Source organism: Corvus moneduloides, chromosome 17 (genome assembly GCF_009650955.1).
Source record: "Corvus moneduloides isolate bCorMon1 chromosome 17, bCorMon1.pri, whole genome shotgun sequence".
Lineage (NCBI taxonomy): Eukaryota > Metazoa > Chordata > Aves > Passeriformes > Corvidae > Corvus > Corvus moneduloides.
The window spans coordinates 6240481-6261900 of NC_045492.1; the positions used below are offsets into that span (position 1 = coordinate 6240481).

Consider the following 21420-nt stretch of genomic DNA (forward strand, 5'->3'; position numbering starts at 1 on the left):
CAAATACTCCGGGGAACATCAGGAAAAATTCTGCGTTTTTGTTATCACAGAAAGGAGACCCTTGAGAGTAACAAGAATAGCACTAACGCACAAGCTTGAGTGACATTTTTTTATGAGCTCAGTTGCACAAAGGAACTGCAGAGAACTGCTTTCAAATGACTAAATCTGACACATTTCCTTTAAGTATTACCTAATTCGAAGGGGTTTATTCTAGGCATTTCAACTTACATATGTATGGGATGTAATGTATAGATACAGAAGGGATGCACCATTTCATTCTGCTGTCAGAGCTGATTACCAAACCAGAGCAGGGTATTTTTGTACAAACCAGGATAACCTCCTGCCATATCCTGTGTCGTTCCCAGAGCTGACATCCCTAGGCTGACTTCATCCTTATCTCCTGTTAAATATGTAGGGTTTAGGTGATGTGATGCAGAATCAGAGAGGGTTTATGATGGCAAGTAAAACAAGCACTTGGAAATCTCTTGTTACGTGGACAGTGGAAGGAAAAAGCTTTTTATCTGCATCCCTTGTCTCTGCCCAGCATAACCCAGTGGAGGATCCCACAGTACTTTGCAAAACTATTTGTCTCATAAATGTCCTGAGAAGAAAACACTTGCAGATTCAAGATTTAGATGAGTTTCATCACTATATTAGTAATACACAATATTCCAATATATTTGAATTATTTGCCCAGGATTACTGGGAAGGGAACACAGGATTTGTGATTGTGCTTTTATTCTGCACATATTCATTGGAACAAACAGTGAAGGAGCAGGGATGTGGCAAAAGCTTTCTTAGAGATCCAGCTGGTGCAACCAGAAGGGTAATAAAAATACATTAGCAATAAAGGCTCATATATTATCTGAAGCAAGCACAGTTCCTATGATTTATGGAGTGACCTTTTTCTGAAAGAAGCCTGTGTGTCCTCATGAATAAGGCTGATTGCAAGAGAGATTATACTGTTAACATAGTGTTCATATATTCTGAGTGTTAAAACTGCTGTGGAAAATACGTGGCTGGTTTACTGGATGCTCTTTGTCATTTCTTGGCAATTTTAGAGGGCAGTAAAGCTGTCATTCTGATTGTTAGTGCCTTTCTGTGATGGAAGGTTTTTTGAACAGGGACTGTGTGAAGGGTCTGACAGAGTGTAAAGTGATGTGCAATAGCTGGAACTGCTACAGCCAGAAAATATCCTGTAACACCAGCTGGTCAGTTCTGACCCTGCCCTGTGATATTTTGCAAGACTAATGCCAATTAAAGACAATGCAAACTGCTTTCCTAAACCTCTGTGCAAACTTTGGTCAAATCCTCATGGTGTTATATCATGACAGCCAACTCTCATCCACTTCATTTGCTCCCAGACTTTTGTCAGGAGGAGTGAAGTCACACAGCTGTCCCTCTCCAACTCCTCCAGGCTGCAACCTGTGCTGGGAATCCAGACCCAGGGAGGCCCCTGTACTCTGGGCAGCTGAAAAACAAGGTCTCTTTTCACCTGGCTCCTCTACCTTCCTCTTCTTCCATGTTAACAGAGCCTATCTGTAGTTTTTGTAGCCATGCACCTCCAGGTATGAACTGAGCCTGGTGTGAACTGATGCAGAAGTGTTTCCTTGAGAAACTTCACCTCTGAAAAGCTCCTGAGCTTTCCCACTTCCACCTAGAGGTCCGTTTAACCATACAGGCCAAAATTCATGGACACCCTTCAGTGCTCAGCAAATCATAGAGGAAAAGAGGGGCCGCAAAGTGCTAGTAGGAAAAGGTTCTTCATCCAAAGGCTGAAGGATAGGCTGGAGCAGGCTCCCCAGGACAGTGGTCACGGCCAGAACTCAAGGAGTGTTTGGACAACGCTCTCAGGAACATGGTGGGATTTCTTGGGGCTGTCCTGTGCATGGCTATGAGTTGGACTCGATGGTCTCTTCCAGCCTGGAACACCCTGTGATGTGAGTTCTGGAGCACAAGCACCTGTGTCTGTTGTCACGATCGGTCAAGAGTGGGAATGAGTTACAGATCCTGCCCCGGTGAAACAGCTTCGCGAGGCTGAGCAGGTGCGTGGCCCCGGCAGGGCAGGTGACAGCCGTGTCGCCAGCCCCCGGGCCACGGCCACTGCTCGCACCACGACCCACACAGGCTCTACATGAAGCGGCAGGAGGATTCCCGCTCGCTTCCTGCGGCATCCCGGTTGTCGCGGTGCCGCCGGTTAGGGCAGCGGTGACGCGGCTGTAACTCGCACGGCCGTGACGCCTGTCACCGCACCGGGTCACGCCCCGCGGGGCCCGAGGGCTCAGCGTTACCCGGGGCACGGGCCACGCCAGGGCGCCCTGCGGGCTGCCGGTGCCCAGAGGCGGGGAAACGCGGTGTGCTCTGTCACAGTGCCGCACGGGGCGGGGGCGGCTCGGTGCTGTCCCGGTGCCCTCCCGCTGCCATCCCGGTGCCGCCCCGCTGCCCTCCCGGTGCCGCCCGGTGCCATCCCGGTGCCGCCCCGGTGCCACCCCGGTGCCACCCCGGTGCCCTCCCGGTGCCCTCCCGGTGCCATCCCGGTGCCCTCCCGGTGCCCTCCCGCTGCCATCCCGGTGCCGCCCCGGTGCCGCCCCGGTGCCGCCCCGGTGCCATCCCGCTGCCATCCCGCTGCCGCCCCGCTGCCGCCCCGGTGCCCTCCCGGTGCCCTCCCGGTGCCCTCCCGGTGCCCTCCCGGTGCCCGCGTTGCACAGCAACGGCTGCGCGCGCCAAGGCACCGCCGAGCGCCCCCCGCAGGTGCGGCCCGGCTGCCGGGCTGCCAATCGGCCTCACTCATTGGCTGTCATGCTCTAGGAACCGCCCACCCGCTGACCCTTCAACCAATCAGCGTTCCCCCCTCCCCTCGGCGAAGGCGGAAGAAGTGCTGATAAACAACATCGCCCCGCCCTGCGCCGACCTTCCCGCTCCTCCCCTTGGCGCGCGGCCGCATCGCGCCTTCTCATTGGCGGGCGGCCGCCTCCGAGCGTGCCGGTAGCCAATGAGCGGCGGCGGCGGCGGCTCCCGACAGCGCCCGCCTGGCGCCGCCCCGTAAGGCCGCGGGGTGTGGGCGGAAGCAGGGAGCGGGCGGCGGGGCGGCGGCGGCGCCATGGGGGCCGTGCTGGGGGTCTGTTCGCTGGCCAGCTGGGTGAGTGCGGGGCTCCCCTCCCACCCCAAACTTGCCTCTTCACACCCTGAACGTTCCCTTCCATCCTGAGGAGCGGGTCCGGCCCGGAACGGTGCCTCTGTTGGCGGCCGGGGTCGAGCCGGGAGCGAGTCAGCACTCTGAGTCCCCGCGGGCGCAGTCGCGGTCCCGCCGGGGCGGCTCCAGCCTCGGGGAGCAGAGCGGTGCCCGGCTGGAGCCATCGGTGTCCTTCCCGGGGGCCGCCTGGCCGGGGCAGGTCGCTGGCGGGCGGGGCCCGCCCTGGCTAGGCCCCAGGGGCAGCCCAGGCCGATAAACGCGGTTATCTCCGGGTGTTGTCAGTCAGAAACGCCGATTAGCGGCTTTATCTGTGCGGTCCAGAGTGGAGTGTCTCTAAAAGGAATTCGGGTTTTCCTCTCGCTGTCGCCTAACGCGCCGGTGTCAGCTGCGATGGGAATGCCCTTACTATTCCTGTCTCTGCCCTTCAGATTCCCTGTCTGTGCAGCGGTGCCTCGTGTTTACTGTGCCGATGTTGCCCCAACAGCAAGAATTCGACAGTGACACGTCTTATCTATGCTTTCCTCCTCCTCCTCAGTACCGTGCTTGCCTGCATTATGCTGGCACCAGGCATGGAAGAGCAGCTGAAAAAGGTATGGAGGGGAAAAACCTCTTTCTGACTGTTTTAAGTGCCATTGTTTGTACCAGTGACTATTGATTTTCTTTACTTGAAATGGATTTTGTGTGAGACACAAACACCCAAGTGTCCTTGTTTCCGAGTTAAGAGGCTGCATGTACTGAATGGTTTCTGGCTGAAACAGCAAATTCAGTGAATGTTCCTTTTTTAGTACATGCCTGGTCTCTGAAGTCTGACCAGACATGGAGATGGTCAGTCGTTATCAGAGCCTGCTGCTGTGGTATCTTAATCTTCCTGGGTGAGAAGTGTTGACATGGGGAAAGACAGTTGATAATAAGGTCTGAGCACAAAGTCTTTTGTTCTCTGATCTCCCAGAAGATTGTTGACTGAAAGCCTTGGCTGTTACAGACTTAAAGAATGTAATTGCAAAAGCAAATGTAAACTCACAATGAAATGTGTCTTTACCCAGATACCTGGATTTTGTGATGAGGGGCTTCACACTCAGATCCCCCACTTGGATGGGTTTGTCAGCTGTGATGTGTTTGTGGGGTACAGAGCTGTCTATCGTGTCAGCTTTGCCATGGCCATGTTCTTCTTCCTCCTCTCCCTGCTCATGATAGAAGTGAAAACCAGTAATGACCCGAGAGCCTCGATACACAATGGGTATGTGTGAGCCAGCTGGCTGCCTTTCCAGCTTGTTTCCTCCTTCCAGTTTCTCTGCTGAACACAGTGGAAATTCCTTTATGCATACATGGACAGCCTCAGGTTTCTTTTGGACCCAGTACTGAGTAGTGCTTTAGTCTCCTAGAAAGCTTCCTATTTAAGAAGATGTAAGGTGTTCAGTGTCCTGGTTGAGGGCGTCACTCTGAGGTGGGGTAACCAAAAGGGCAGTGCTCTTTGTTTCCAGAGAGATGTCAGATTGCAGCTAGTTTATATCTCCAACCTTGCGCTGCCTCTGGCACTCAACTGGTTCATTCTCAAGGCCAGTCTGACTCAGCCAGCAGAAACTGGTTCCTGATTTCCAATTCCCTGATTGAACTGAATTAGTTCTGGGCTAGATGACTGAATCATCATAGAGTCATTTTAATTGGAAAGGGACCTTTGGAGAGCATAGAATCGTAAAATTATAGAATGGTTTGGGTTGGAAGAGACCTTAAAGATCATCCACTTCCAACCCCCTGCCGTGGGGAGGGACACCTTCCGCTAGACCAAGTTGCTCAGAGCCCCATCCAGCCTGGCCTTGAATGCTTCCAGGGATGGGAAGTCCTCAGTCTCCCCAGTCAACAGGATCATATGATCCAAAGCCTTGGTTGGAGCAGGACCAAGCTGCTTACAGGTCATGTAGCACATGGCTACTGTGTGTGAACTGACTGTGTGAAGAGTAGGACCAATAGTTATGATTTCTATCTTCTTTTAAAGGTTCTGGTTCTTCAAAATAGCTGCCATTGTGGCTATCATGGTTGGAGCATTTTATATCCCCGAAGGGCCTTTCACAAGAGGTACGGTTAATATTTGTCATGGAATTCTGACTTGAATAGGCTCAAACCTTTTCATAGATTTATTATGGAAATAGTAAAAAAAATAGTAAATTTTCATAGGCAATAGTGAAAGTTCTCTTGTAGAAGATGCAGTTTCTGCCCATCTTCTTTGGAGTGTCTTGGTTCATCCAGTATTTTGATGACCAGCTGAAATTATGGCAATAAGAAATCCCTTTTCAACCACATACGTTTTGGTTATTAATAATTTTCTACTTCATGGGACAGTCACTAAAGAGCTGAGTCTTCTAACACTAGACTGGGGCGACTCATGACACTGACCAGTGCTAAATACTTCCCTAGAGTCTCTGAAAAATCTGTGTGGGAAACTTCTACTGTCTGGCCACATCACAGGAACTTGAAAGTGTTGCTGCCCCTCAGAGAAATGTGGCGTGATGGCACTTATGTACACAAAGATGCCACGTTAGATGTTGCCTTCATTCTGAAAACGTGTTGGGCTAAACGTTCCCATGCTCAGCTTGACCAGCATTGGCTGCATCCCTAAATAGCTGGGACTCCTTCCATGCTTTTGCAGGATTGAAGCCAAAGTGATTAACAGCATCTGCATTTCTAAATATGGTTTCAGTTTTTTTCATTATTTGTGTGCAGTATAATTAGGAGCTTTCTTGTTTTTAAACTGAGGTAGCATGCACATGGGGAAAGCTAACCTTTTTTTTTCTTGCTCCCTTTTCTAGCTTGGTTTTGGATTGGTGTTTCTGGAGCCTTCTGTTTCATTCTTATCCAATTGGTTCTACTTGTGGATTTTGCTCACTCTTGGAATGAGAGCTGGGTGGAGAGAATGGAAGAGGGGAATTCTAAATGCTGGTATGCAGGTAGGAATCTTAACCTGTAAAGGGTTTGTTTGTACTGGCCACTACCCTGCAGAATATCATTTACTGGTTTGCAGACATACCTAGAATTAAACTCCACAGTGTCCCTGAGTCACTGCTCTAAACACCTGAAATTTACAGCAATGTTTCCTTTTTCTTGTTCAATAAAATGCAAAATACTGTAGGCTTGTGAGTAGCACATTTGACAGTCCTAATGAACCACACTTGGCCTGGTTTGCAGGGCGTGTGCAGAGCTCAGAGCCTGGTTCTCTTCAAATGTGAGCTTTGCTCTGCACGTCCCCTCTGTGTCCCCAGGAGCTCAGCTGTGTCCATGACAGTGGCTGCAGTACCACACCGAGCGTGCCTTGGTGCCTGCTCCCCAGCTGGTCATTAATTACAAAGTGCTAATTGTTGTGGTTCTTAGCTCATAACTAAGAATGCTGCAGCAGCGTTTTGTAGCTTACAAAGAGCAGAGTGGAAACAAAAACGGGTGACCTCGAGCACAGGAATTCAGGGCAGATAAATGTCCATGAGAAGTGTGCAAAAAGCACTCTCTCATTATGACACTGTGGCCTGATACCAGTTAAACTAATTAAACTGCTGCTGGAAGGCAAGTCCTGTTCCCCTGATGGCAGCACTGGCCTTCCTCTGAGCTATGCTGCTTAGTGAGCACAAGCAGAAATTTAGCCATACATTAAAAAAATGCATTCTGCTAGTCTAGTTTTGTGACCCAGACTGCCAGGTGAGGGATTGTCTTGCAGTGTAAGCCACTTTAGATGTACTATTAAAACTATACGTGTAATGTAAAAAATTTTTTTCCTCCAGCTCTGTTGTCCTGTACAAGCTTGTTCTATGCCTTGTCCCTGGTTTTTGTTGTTCTCTTCTACGTTTTCTACACGAAGCCTGATGACTGCACTGAGAACAAGTTATTCATCAGCGTTAACATGATCTTGTGCATTGCTGTCTCCATTGTTTCTATCCTTCCGAAAGTTCAGGTATGACTTTGCTCTGCTCTTTTCTTCTGACATACAAAGCAGGGAGTGAGAAGGATGTAGTACCAGTTCAGTCAGACATAAAAACTTTAAAACTTGGCTATCATAGCTGTGCTAGTTAGGAACTTAAAACCAAAAAATCTTGGTCTGAAACTATTGTGCTGCATAGTGACACATTTTCTGAAGAGAGGCTTTTTTCATCTAACATGGTTTTGGACTTTGTTTCCATGTGGAGGACTGCTGGCATGCTTTTAGTGGTGAAGGCCCTGGGTTGAACAGAGAAATCTGTTAGGGAGTAGAAAATAGCTGGAGATTTTTTTGCTTAATACTGTGGCTTTGAAATTAGGGGCAAGCTTGTTTAATGTAAGAGGAAAGTTGCATGTTACTCGATTCTGAACTGGTATTGCTCAAATCCCATGCTAGATTCACATCTACAAAATTGTTTGAAAAGGTTGAGATTAACTCAGTAAGAGCCTGTAACTGAGTCTTGGGCACCAAAAAAATGTATTTGGTTTGCTTATTTTTTCTGTGTTTGAGTTGCTTTTTGCATAAATGATATAACTCTAAGGAGTTTCTTCCAATTTTTTGAACATAGAACAAAGCCCAATGCATTTCTAAAGCAATGGTTTTCATGCTAGTAGTTGTTGCATCTGTGGCAGTGGGGTAAAACTATCCAACCCTAGGTAAAACTTGCCCTTTTGACCTTGGCTTGCTCTTCTCCTTTGGAACAGGAACATCAGCCTCGCTCGGGCCTCCTTCAGTCCTCTGTCATCACGCTCTACACCATGTACCTCACTTGGGCAGCCATGTCCAATGAGCCTGGTAAGCAACACGTGTCTTGAGTCACATATTTTGGTGTGCAAGCAGAAGCTGCTAATGGTTATTAGAGACCACCCTGTGGGAATTGCTGATCTATCCAGATCAAATCCAGTGAGGCTGAAAAGCTGACTTGACTGAAACCATCAAGCTGCCTCTTCACAGAACTAAACTGGAGTGTTTGTAAGGGGGGAAAAAAGAAAGTGTCAGGGCTTTCTGATGTTATTTATTTATTATACCTGTGTCTAGCTCACAGGCAGGAAAAATATTGCAGGCAATTTCTGCCTCTGGAGAATCGAAGAGATCAGCAGTTAAAGGGAATGAAAAATTGTGAGCTTACCTGTCATCTTTTCTTAGCTAAATGCTGGCAAAGCTCATCTCTCTAATCTCCCTTGAAATCCCTTTCAGAAAGAAGCTGTAACCCAAGTTTGCTGAACATCATCACCCAGATAGCTGCACCCACAGCTGTTCCAGCCAATGCCACCGTCCCACCTGCCACTCCTGCTCCGCCCAAGTCCCTGCAGTGGTGGGATGCCCAGAGTGTTGTTGGACTGGTTATCTTTGTCCTTTGCCTCTTATATTCCAGGTAGGAGCTGCACTGCTATCCAGTGATAAAGAATTGGGATTTCTCTGCCTCTTTTCTTTGATTTTGGGTCTAGTGCAAAATGTACCTGCATTTATTTGCATCCAGCTGCTGTCTCAGGCCCGAGGCCAAATGTGGCTCTGCTTCGTGGATGAGGATAAGCTTTATAAACCCAATCCAGATAACAGAACAACATGTGTTACGAGGTGATCAGAGGGATGGAGCACCTCTCCTGTGAGGAAAGGCTGAGACAACTGGGTTTGTTTAGCCTGGAGAAAAGAAGGCTTTGGGGTGACCTACTTGGTGGCCTTCCAGTGTCTGAAGGGAGCCTGCAAGGAACGTGGAGAGAGACTTTTACAAGGGCACGGATTAAGGCTGAAAGGGTAGGTTTAGATTAGATATTATGAAAAATTTCTTTACTGTGAGGGTGGTGAGGCACTGCAATGGCTGTCCAGAGCAGTTGTGGATGCTCCGTCCCTGGAAGTGTTCAAGGGCAGGCTGGATGGAGCTCTGAGCAGCTTGGTCTAGTGGAATGTGTCTCTGCCCACAGCAGGTGGGTTGGAACGAGATAATCTTTAGTGTCCTTTCCAAACCACACTTTTCTATGATCCGGGACTAGGAACGCTGTTTAATTAGGTTAACAGAAGCTCGGATGAAAACAGTTTGAGGAATTTCCTTATGTTTCCAAACAGATTTTAAAAAATTTATTTGCTAGTCCCAGACATTCATTGTGATCCATGACTTGCTTATTAGCAAACATAGTTGACTGTAAAAGGAGTTTTTGACCGTGTCTCTCTTTGGGTTACATTGCAGCATCCGCTCTTCAAGTAACAGCCAGGTGAACAAGCTGACACTGTCTGGCAGTGACACTGCCATTCTGGAGGAGACCGTGGGGATAGGCAGCGGGGCTGCCGACGAGGGAGAAGTGCGCCGTGTCACGGACAATGAGAAGGACGGGGTCCAGTACAGCTACACCTTCTTCCTCTTCATGCTCTTCCTTGCTTCTCTTTACATCATGATGACACTCACAAACTGGTACAGGTAAGAGCCAGATGGGAAGTGATGGGTTCTATGTGCCAGTGTTTCTATGTGGATAGGAGACTCCTGCCTTGTGGGCTACTCCTGTCAGGCTGGTGAAGGTGCTGTCCCTATGCTAGTTGCATTAGAGTTGTGTCTTCTCGGTTTAGTGTTACTGAATTAACATGTAAGAAGGCCGTGCAGCACAATCAGCAGCTGTGGTTCCAGGGCACTACTTCAGAGCAGAAAGTGTGGCTGCCATTCTTCAGCTGGATGAGTAGCAGGAGGGATACATGTGGAATTGGTTTCAGGTGGCCTCCTGAAGAGTTTGTTAAGAGGCCAACCTGCTGTCCCAGGCTCTTCATCCTGGGAAAAATGTGCAGGGACAGCCATACATGCTGCGTATCAGAGATGTGATTTCCTACATCTCTTGGAAATGCTTGGACATGCCCTCTGCTGCGTCAGCTTAAAAGCCACTGCTCCCAGGACATTATATAAATTAGCAAATACACTTAGAGATCAGCAGCCACCAGGAGTCTATTGCACAGCTCATGCAAATCCTTCCTTCAACAGCAGCACATCAGCATGGGCAAGCAGGCTTGAAAACTGTGTCCCAAGAACAACAGCCTGTGAAGGAGCCACAGGAAACTGCTGGTTTAGTTGTTTATGTTCTCAGAAAGGGTCTTGCATTGGAGTGTCCCAAAGGATTGCCCTCACTTCAGATTCATATGAGGTACCAAGGAACAGTGGGAGGTGCTTTCTGTGTTTACTAATGGACTTCCTTACTTTTTAGCCCTGATGCAGATTTCAAAACCATGACAAGTAAGTGGCCGGCCGTGTGGGTGAAGATAGCCTCCAGCTGGGTTTGTCTGCTTCTCTATCTTTGGACCTTAGTGGCTCCTCTTGTCCTTACTAATAGAGACTTCAGTTAAGTTCCTGCACCTGTCTGAGCTTACAAAAGTGGGCAACTCTTTGCTGAAAGCCAAAATGTTCATTTACTGCTTTAGTTACTGTTTCTTATGTTGGTATTAAAATGCAGTTGGATAGAAAGTTACATATTGTATAATGCTTGATGCAGCATCAGAATTATCAGTTATCTTTCTGTTTTAATCTTTACCAGGGTTATTATTGCATTTTTAAAATTCACTACAGCTGTGCTGTCAAAGCACAAAAGAAATTATCTGTTCTGTCCAATAGCCACAACCTTCTATTGAATAGAAGTTAACATTTAGTTAAATATGAAGTAATATATTTTAAAGAACAATTATAATCAGCATAATGCACTACTATGCTAATGCTTCAGTTTCTGGAAGTGTAAGCCATGCTGCTTGATTTCTACATTCCACTGCAAAAGTTTATTTACAGGAGAAGTTTATTTAAATTACTTTATGTTGTGGCAAAAAAAGCACCCTTATTCCTCACCAGAAAGATCTCTGAAGTTGAAAAACTAGTTAACTCTTAATTCTTTTTTAAGACAAACTTGCCTTTTTTAAGAGGCAATTTCTATGGTAACTTCTTTTTTAGGATGTTTGCCAAATAGAGTGGTAAGTGTATGAATAGCTTAATCAACTTTATGATTATGTTGGAAAAATTGAGCTTATTGACTGGTTGATTTCACTTGTCCAATGTGCTTAATGAAAGTAACATACATGGAATTATTATTACTATTATTATTGGCTCTAAGGCATTTGCACTGTAAAGTCATTTGAATAAAGCAGACTAACTACTGAAACTGGCCCAGCTCTGTTGAAGTGTTAAGAAACAGCAGTTATTTCAGCTGCTGCAGTGTCCAGCTGGATGTGACTGGGTGTTTTCTCCATGCAGTAAATACCAAGTGACATATTTCTTTTGAAACAAACAGTACCTGACTGTCAAAGCCTGTTCCTTGAAGTTGCTCAACTTCGGTTCTCCAGGAGAAAGCAACACCTTTTGCTAAGGCAGTGCTGTGGTGATTATGTGTAGTAGCAACTGTGTGTAAATGTGGAACTTGTGTGTTGTTTTTGAGGTGAACAGTAAAATATCCCAACATGACACAAGACAAACGTATTGAAAATATCAAATGAGCAGCTGTTACAATATGTTTAATCACCCAGTCATGCATCATAAAATTACACATTTTTGATGACTTCATTTTATAAAATGCAATATAAAAATAAATTTTTCAAAATAAGATGTACACTTAACCACCCAACACCTCTAGGCCCACATATAACAGAAGGCAAAATTAATATTTGAACAACACGATGAGTAACTCATGCCAAAATGAGATTTAACAAAAACAACAGTTCAGCCAGTTCCTGAAAATACCTCAGGGCTTGTAACACCCATTTGCAAGAGTATAAATTCAAGTACTTTTATGTACAGTTTGCAGCTACCTTTTGTGCCCCCTAATGCCAATTCAGTTCAAGTATCGTTCCTTATGATGTGTTGGATTTGGCAGGGATGGCTCATGTACTGGGAAAAGCATATAACCTTGGAAAACAAAGTTATTTCAAGTGGGAAGAAGAAACAAACGTGGTTGTTGTGCTGTAAAAAAACCCAAACAGCCCCCAAGCAAAAAACCAACCCCACCATGTAAGCTTTTCCTAGCTATTCTCTTAACTTGCAGATAAGGAGGTGCTCTACTTGACACAAATGTTTATTTTCCAAATGCTCACATGAGAAATTCTGGGTACAAACTGATTTCTTTGCTACTAAGTACTAAAGCTCAAAGAACATTCTCAGCTCTGTAGCCAGGACACACATAAGCCAGAGCTGTGCTTTCTGTAAGACCTGCCAAGCACTGGTTAGAGACACAGCTCAGCAAAGCTGCAACTCCTGGCTGAGTTCTAAAGCCAAAAGGAACAGCAAATTACGAATAAGAGATTCCTGGTAAAGCCTGGCTTAATTTAGCATCCTGACATCCACTGCCAGCTTTAAGAAAAAGAGGTTCTGGAGGCACAAGACTGGCACTTTTCAGCACTGGCAACTGTGGTGGTTTAACCCCAGCCAGCACTGTGACTGCTCGCTCACACAGTGCCACACCGACTCCAGTGAAGAAAATTCTACCCCAGCCAAACCCAGCACAATGATATAGCCTCATTTATTATGTTTAAATCATATTCTTTATTCTTAGTGAGCAGGGGAAAGAAGAGGGTGAGGTGGATCTAGTCTGCCTACTATTTAAGGCATGCAAGAGAATATAAAAGCCTGAAAAAAGGGAGTTTTGTAGAGGTTCCTCAGCCATCTGCTGAACACCACTAGATTTAGTTGTCTTTGAAGGACACTAAATTGAATTTTGAACATTCAACCTCCCTCTCTAGTAGTTACATAAGGGGATGAAAGTAGCTGTTCCTACAGTTAATATACCCCCACTTGCAACCCTGCAGCACAATTAAGGAAAGACTATCAGGCCTTCATCTTTAGGTAAAATGTCCATTCTATCTTTTTTAGTTGTACATTGTGACTGGAATTAAGAGGCACTAAAACAACAGAAGCACCACTCTCTCTGTTCTAGCAGTTCAGCAGTGTGGGCAGCCACTTATCTGTCCAAGTCCTGGTGCTGTGTGCTACTGGCTTCTAGGTGGCAAAAAACTGAATTTCTGCAAAACACAGAGCATATTCTGGCCACAAAGGAGGAGCTGCCTGGCAGCACTCTTACCTTATTTTTAGTGGAGGAAAATGGTAGCTTGTTTTTTCCCTGCACTAAAGGTAATAGCTATCAAAGAGGAGTTACAACTGACTTCTAAAGGTAAGAAAAATGAGATGCTTTCACTGAGGAAAATTAATCTCTTCCCACCTTTAATCTACAACTGTCCACGTGATAAGTTTTCTGCTCCTACAGATTCTGAACTGCCACCCAGAAAAGAAAAAAGCTGCATGGTTTTACCCTCTTTCAGAACCCAGTCTCTTTTTATAATGTCAGGATGACAGGTATGGCATTTGCCACCCCTTAGTTCCAGGATGAGGTCTGCTGCCAGGTCAGGAAGTTGTTAGAGTGGTAGAGGAGTCTCCTTTTGGCAGTGCAGTCATGCTGCAAGGGGACTGGGAGGAAGAAAGACATTCAAAACAGAGTTTGGCACTTTGAAAAATGAATGTCTGAGATCCTCAAGATAATTTAGTTTTATATTTACAGAAACGTAACTGGTGCCTGTAATCACAGTTGGCACTAAATCAAGATTTCATCCAGAGAAAGTGCTCTAGTGATAAGTTCCCAATTAGAAGGGATGTTCTTTTCCACCAAATAGTGAATTATTTCATCTTGAAGTAACAGACTGTGCTTTCCTCGTCCTAGTGACGTTTCCCATCTCCACACCATTATAGTGCAGAAAAACGTGTGCAAAGAGTGTGCTGAGAGTTAAGTTCTAATTCAAGACCATTAAACGAAATTAACTTGGGGAGTGGGAACAGCTTATTTAGACACAGGTATCTTACCCTGGTTTGACATCAATGTTAGTTCTGTCTCTAGACAAAGACCTAGAAGCACAGGGATACAAATTATGGGTAAATATCACAGAGATGATTCAAGTCTTAACTTCATACAGGAACATGACAACCAAAGACAAAAGAGGTCAACAAAGTTAAAAACCAAGTTGTAACATTTCACAAAAGAGCTGACAAGCACGGTGAACAAAATGCTACAATATCAGGAAATTTAAGAATGTGCTTTTTAAAAGCCTGTCTGCATTTGGTTTCACAGACATAGAACTCAAATTCAGCCCGAAGTAACAAGCTAAAGCAGCACCTTGCTGTCTTACATGAAGTATTGCCTTCTATACATCACATGCCAACTGCTACAAAACCTCCTCACAAATCCTGGGTATGAGGTACTTACTCAATTCCTTATCTCAATCAGAAAAGAACTGTCAATGTGGGAAGGTAGCTAACACAGCTTGCTTTTATTTGGTCCTAAACCTCATTATTTGAAGCTGTTGTCCAATCAAAAGCTTTAGTAAATGATCTGAAAAACTTCCTGTTTTCTGAAAATGAAGATTGCATCTGCTGTATAAACCTTGGTATAGATATTATGGTAGTTAATCCATCAGTCACAGTTCTTCCAACTGTGAGGAAGTTTTAAGACATGATCTCCAAACAGGTATTCACGAGTAAATTTTGTTCTGTATTAATTTGAGACAAATGTTCACTGAGATATTTCAGAAACACCAACTCACAATCTGAACCACGTGACAGAGGACAGGCCAAGTTAGACTTTCATGGTTTTAAGCAATCTTCACTAAAGAATTATATTTTGCAGGGTTCAAAAGCCATTTTCTTGTCTTGGATTACTGGCATTTGCAGAAGGGGAAGGGACCAGATGATCACAAAGCTCATAAATCATCCTCACTTTTCACCTGTGTGGGGCGGAGACAAGAAACTGTCAAGCTTACCTATCTGCAATAATTTTTTCCCTTTATCATTAGAAAGAAGAAGCCAGTTTGCATCATTCACACAGAGGTTGATGAGCCTCAAGTCTTCTACATAACTTGTGCTCTTTGCTTTTACCCTCCCTGAACTCTGCCCTGCCCCCATTGTGCCCTCTCCAGCTTCCTTTGGTTCTACAGTGTAAAGTGCCTCAGCAGTCTGTCCCTAAACTGCAGGTTTAGGAGTAAGGCAGAGTTCACAACATCACCTATCAGAGCAGATCTTAACTGTGCTGGAAAACCTCCCTCCAGTGGTTTGTTAGTAACAGTAATAGAGCTGAGGTTTCATCCCTCGCAGGGAATCATCACACTGCTTTTCATCAGCATCTCCACTCACTAGCAGGTCGTGGGAAGAGCTGTCACACTGGAGCACCAGCTCTGAGAAATCATGCAGGAAGTCCTCTTCAGAGGCCAGCAGCAGCTCATTCCAGGCAGAGATGTCCAGCTTGCCTGCAGTACCACCGTACTCTTCAGGAAGGATCACTGGAGGAATGTTTTGGTGAAGGGAATTCAGATCACAGCCATGAAGAAAAAACTGAAGAAAGAAAGCAAAAGAGCTTTAAAAGTGCACATCAAACACTTCACAGCAAATTGCTGGAACAGTCAGCCTACAAGCTTATTTTGAGCTAAAGAACAAATTTTAGGAGTGATGTGTTTATGGGCAAGTGGCAGCACAGAGCAGTCGGCAGGTGCAGTCAGACACACCAGTGAGAGAAGCCCTGAGACAATCCACACCTAGTGCGGACTAAATCCCAGCAAGAGAGGCTTGACATGTGCCTGGGCTGAGGTTCCAAATTCAGTTCATCCCCAAGATCACTCATGGGGTTGAAAGTACTTATCCTTGTGGGAAAAAAAAAAAATCATCCTTGGCAACCACAGTCCTGTGGAGAGGATACTTGTGCCACACAGGACCCTCGCATAAGGGAAAAGAGCAAGGAAGGGGCAACACAGTTTTCCTTTGACAGCACCTCATAAACAAAGTGCTACTGGGCCCAAATGTCCTGGATAATGTCCTGGATACAGAGCACATGTACTAAAATTCCATATTAATATTATGACAATATTGAATTCCTCAAAGTTTCTGTCTCACAGAGAATTTTCCCAATACGTATATTTTTAAAATTTAAAGCAGAAAGTAAAATGGCACCAACATTTTTCTAGCTGTCAAGTATTATAATTTCTTTTTCTTTTTTACCTAATAGTGGCCAAACAAGGAACTTACAAACATTAATATTAAAATTACACAAATCCTTACCCTGTTTGCGATCTTTTCCTTCAGAAAAGGCTTGATGATTGCAAAAATACCTTTGAATATACGAGGCTCATTTATTATGTTAACAGCCTTTATTCGAATGGGGAATCCATCCTGAAGGGTAAAGAAGATTTTTATAATGCAGTTTAAAAAACATCTTTCTCTTTTTAAAATTTCCTGAGACTGATTGCCAGCACACAACTTTAATCTGAGGTACCAACATAAACCAGTACAACAACAGAAATTCAACTTGTTATAGAGAGCAGTCCTAGGATGACATCTGTGAGCATAAAAACAAGGTCAAGGGACAAGAAAACCCTCCATCAAAAAATACACTGCTGTCAGTAGATCCTAATTTCTAATATTGATATTTATCTGCCTTGACAAATACACATAGATAATCCCTGTCCTTTGGGTATTCCCAGCTCTGATGAGGATGCAGTAATAAAGTGATGTCTGCAGTTCCTGAGGAGTCCATCACACTCAGTGCCAGAGCAGGCTGCTTCTACCAGTGTGTCCAGCAACTAGATTTGGTGCCCAACATATTCTAAAAAGTGTTTTTATGCAAAGAAGGAACCTAATATTGCTAGGACACACAGTTTCCCATAAAGGACAGTTTAAAACAGCAGCTAATTATGGGATTTCTGCTGCAGAAATTTATTTGCAGAAATATTTTTCAAGGGCAAAAGCTCATGATCAACAATTAAGGACTCAGTGAAGTTTCTTTCCCTCTAACCAGCTCTACATATACAAATCAGCCAGTGCTTGGAGTGAAAAGCACACAACAGGCATAGCTGGAGTATTTTTCTCCATAGGAACGTCAGTGAATTAGCTCATCTTTACAGGAGCTGCAGCTCAGCAAGGTTGATGCAACACATTTCTATTCCACCATACCTTTATGTCCTTCCCCAAGTCCAGCTATTGTTTTGTGAATATCTTCCAGTAGGAACAGCAGGACTCTCATGGCATTATTTGTACAAATTAAATATGGGCTTACAGTTAAATGACACATTTAGATCATAATGTAAAGGAGTGAGTTCTTATAAAGGCATTCCTTAACTCACCAGTCTCATTTCCATACACTCCCCTGATTCACCCTATCTTCCCTGATCCCCCCATGGATACAAAAAAGGACATAACCAGCTCAGGCCAGAACAAAAGTAATGATGGAATGAACCCATTCAAGAGAAGTTTTCTCATCTCATTCCTCCAGACTGTACCAACATCAAGTGAAATCATCAAACCTTCCTGCCATTTTGGCCAGGCTACTCCTCAGTCCTTTCCCCTTCCTGTTTTGACCAGCTTCACTGTGTTTACACCCTTGCTCTAACTTGCTCTCCACCACTTTCCTTCCACACATCCAGGCAGAGATGCTTTTCATTACTGTCTCTTTTGCTGCCCCTGTGCTAAAGAAGCCTCTGCTTTCAGGGCATGGATGGAAATCCTTCCTCAAATCACACCCATTCAAAAGTCCTCTTAAAATTTTTGCAGCAGCACTTGAGCTAGAACCTGCACTTGCCCCATGGTTAGCTCCATCTCAGCTGACAGGAACCATTTAAATACCAGGCCATTTCCTGACTGTCTCCTCTCTAACTGTAATTCTCTGCTGTCTTTCTTCCTTCCCACTACCTAGCAGAACTGCTTTTGTCTGTTCCAACTCGAAGTTTGCATTTCTAATGCAAATTAAGTTTTAGGGATGCGAAAGTCAAAAAAAAGGGGCAAGTGAGGTAAGCTGGCTTTAAGGGTGTGAGAAACTGGTTGGGCAGAGACATGGTTAACTCTGCTAGTGAAAGCCAAGATGATGAAGTTTGTGGTGACATAGTCAAGAACTCTACACACAGAAGCAATCATTTACAATGCACAAGTGTATTTTCCCACCAGTTCAGGTCTTACCTGAAGAATTCCAATCACTTTTTTGGCTACAAAAGGACCAAAATGAGACGCCTTAGATAAGCTGACTCCTTTGTAGTCTGCCAGGATTACAATTCCATTCACCTGGGTCTCTTCGGACTGAATGAGTTTTTCTAAGGTTAAGTATATGGCACGAATGTTCTCAGTAATCGGATAATTACTGGGTGTCCATCTGTCTGAGGTTACAAGACAGGGATGGTAAGTCGGAGAGTGAAGATAAGCTAACAATACACATTCCAAAAAAACTGATTTTCTGTTTTCCTGGACTCAAAAGTTAGTCTTTATAGCCACAGTTCTAGTTCAGAGCAGCCTTTCTTAAGCAAGAGGAAAATGGCAACTCGTGTTCACTTCAGGGAGCAAAGGCAATGGTTTTAAGAACCCAATGTTCTCCAGCCAGCACAGCTCATTAAAAGCAGTTTCAGCTCAGAAAGAAGGCAGGTAAATGGAAAAGAGGAGAATGAATGAAAACAAATTTACAGCAAGCCTGGCAGCACCAAAAGCACATGAAAGACTGATTATTTACACAGGAGTCAGAGCTATAGGCTCCTCTCTCCGCTTACTGTAAAAACAAATTATGAGTTTCTAAGGGTAGGCCAGCAGCCTTGTTTCAATTTGAGTTACTGCGTATTAATTTTTCTTGAATTGCCTAACATTTCATCGACCTCACTGCATTTTCATTTTGCCATGACTGCACTTATTGCTGACAGAGGAAAAGGAACTGGAATAATGCTGGCTAAGGACCAGCGTGTCCCTTCCCAAGATAGCTTTTCAAATTTGAGAGAGCCCACACACTGTGCAAGTCACCACTGTTCACAGGGAGCAGGCTTTTGGCCCAGACACACCTCGAGGATGGGGAACAGAGACACTCAGGACTGAGTACCTGGGCGGATGCAGACAACGTGGCGTCCCTGCGGGTCCCGGTGAGGCAGCACAGTGACAAAGCCTGACTCCAGGACAGGCTTTATTGCAGATGGCTTCAGGTTACTGAACACCTCTGGCCAGGTCCTCCTGCAGGTGTGGTAGTTCACCAGGAGCTGAAGCGCTCGATCGTAATCAAACTTCCTGGCTCGGAGGAACCTTAGCAAAAAAGCATCGTCCAGGCACGTACCCAGGGAAGGATAGTCCTTGCACACCATATCTCGGAGTGCCTGCACATCACGGAGCCTCCATTCAGGCTTCTCCTGGAGCTCCTCCCGGGCTTTGGTAACGAGATCAGGAGACAGGGTACAAACGTACTTTGGCCGGTCTGGCAGGAGCTCATTGTCCGATGGAGACCCCGCTGACGGACTTGTCCTGGTGCAGTCACTGTCTCCTGACATAATGCAGAGGAATCTGTCAAAAAACAAGTGTTGCACGTGACAAACAAACCCACAGGCTTGCAACCACATTGATTATTTGCTATTTATTATGTTCTGTATCCCTCTGTCTCCTAACTAAAGATGTTGCCTTTCCAAGAACCAGCGCTACAGTCACACACCATCCATTTTAATTTGCTACCAGGATTAGAAAGTGCAAGTTACTCTAATCTCTTTATCCTACCTACCAGGTAGAAAGCTGCCTTGGATGAAGCCTAACCAAATAAAGTACAGAATTACACAGCTTCATTGCAAAACACAGAATTTAATTTGCCTTAACGGTTATTTCCTATGTCCAGTTGGAAACTAAAGTAAAGCCAACATCCCAGTTTGGCAGGATTCTCACATGTGGTCGAGTTACACCCTCTTCTGAGAGGCTCCCTCATCTAAGCCCAGACAGCCAGGAGCTTTCCTTAACTTCTCTAGCAAACACATGCACTTCCCAGCACCTCTACCCAGGTGAATGTTTTGAGCAATTCAGGAGCAGCATTCAGGAATACACGAAATGCCTGCAGTGCACAGACTGGATGAGCAAGTAAGAAAATTGCAGACTCTTCTGCCAGCACTGCATGGGTATTGAAGCTGGCTTAATCTAGCGTTAACTTTTCAGCGTGAGGCCAATATGTCTGACCCGGGAGCTGAAATTCCAAATGCAGTCACAAGTGGGTAGAGATGAGTGAAAAATTAGAAAATGCCATGATTCCTGTAGCTGGACCTGGCAGGGGAACATGGCTTTATTTTGCTGAGCTGTTCGCATTCAGAATCACTCACAGCACACCACACCGCTCCTGGCTGTCACGCAGGAACCGCCCGCCACAGGGACACACTTGTCACCCACACCCGCCTTCCTCCTGCACCGACAGACCTCTCTCTCAACGGCGCGCTCGCACCTCACCTTCCCCAGGCTGCTCGGGATGGGCCCCGCGACCGCTCACGGGGACGCGTTTCACGCGGTTACAGCCTGGGCTGGGCAGCACCCAGCCCCCGAGCGCCCGAGGAGCGTGCGGTGCGGTGCGGCCAGACCCCGCATAGCGCCAGACCCCGCATAGCGCCAGACCCCGCATAGCGCCAGCCCCCTCAGCCCCGGCCCCCTCAGCCCCGGGCCGCAGCCCGCCCGTACCGGAGCTCCCGCGGAGCAGCCGCGTCCCGGCCCCGCCGCCCCGGAACGGCCCCGGCCGGCGGAAGTGACGGGCCCGCCGCGCCTGCGCCATGGCCCCGGGGCGGCACCGGGGCGGGGCCGCGGGCCTCGGGAGAGCCGCGGGCCCCGGCGGGCCCAGGGCCGGTGCGGTTCGGCCTTGGGCCCGAAGGCAGGGGGTTCCTGACCCTCTGTCATCCGCCCCGTGCAGCGACAGGGAGCCACAGGGCCGCTTCTTGGAGGGACAGCTGTCCTTCTGTTACCCCTCATGCTCTGTGACAACGGCAGGCCACTGCCTCCTGCCGTGAGCCACGAAGGCAGAGTTTTGTATACGTACATATACACATACACATCTGTACACACATCTATACATATAAATATATACACGCATATATATACACACGTCTATACACATATATAGAGACAAATAATACATATATTTTATAAAATACGTACATTTTATAAAATACATTTTATATTTTGCATTTATAAAATGAATTTTATATGTACAGAATGTATTATACGTGAAATATATTTTTATTATGGGTGTATTATATCTGTGTATATATATATCTGTGTATATATGTATATATACATATGTATGTACACATGTATATATGTGTGTTATGTGCGTATATAATATATAATATTGCTATGTAATACATGTAACTATATAGCATACAGCATATGTACTTACCTATATATAATCAACAGATTATATACTATTTATATATAATATATAATCACATATTACATAAAAATGCATTTTATATATATATATAAAATGTATTAAAACCTACACATCATATATATTTTATATATACATGC

The 21420-nt window shown here is 45.6% G+C and overlaps 2 protein-coding genes across 3 annotated transcripts; one reads left to right on the forward strand and one right to left on the reverse strand.

Annotated features, from left to right (window-relative positions):
- Nucleotides 1–3038: 3038 nt before the first annotated feature.
- On the forward strand, nt 3039–11272 carry SERINC3 (serine incorporator 3). The gene is made up of 10 exons (XM_032126670.1): nt 3039–3139; nt 3622–3783; nt 4237–4430; nt 5187–5266; nt 5998–6135; nt 6958–7127; nt 7856–7946; nt 8349–8526; nt 9337–9564; nt 10334–11272. Exons 1-10 carry the CDS (start codon nt 3101–3103, stop codon nt 10470–10472), a joined length of 1419 nt encoding a protein of 472 aa, XP_031982561.1. The 5' UTR covers nt 3039–3100; the 3' UTR covers nt 10473–11272.
- A 314-nt stretch (nt 11273–11586) lies between these two features.
- Nucleotides 11587–20630, reverse strand: TTPAL (alpha tocopherol transfer protein like). Of its 2 annotated transcripts, none has more exons than XM_032126671.1 (5): nt 20578–20630; nt 18983–19434; nt 18085–18278; nt 16195–16305; nt 11587–15474 (listed from the first exon to the last, which is right to left on the reverse strand). In XM_032126671.1, exons 2-5 carry the CDS (start codon nt 19419–19421, stop codon nt 15199–15201), a joined length of 1020 nt encoding a protein of 339 aa, XP_031982562.1. In that variant the 5' UTR covers nt 19422–19434; nt 20578–20630; the 3' UTR covers nt 11587–15198. The 2 variants fall into 2 exon arrangements, with proteins under 2 accessions (XP_031982562.1, XP_031982563.1); XM_032126672.1 differs by lacking the exon at nt 20578–20630 and adding an exon at nt 20353–20457.
- Between the last annotated feature and the right edge of the window lie 790 nt (nt 20631–21420).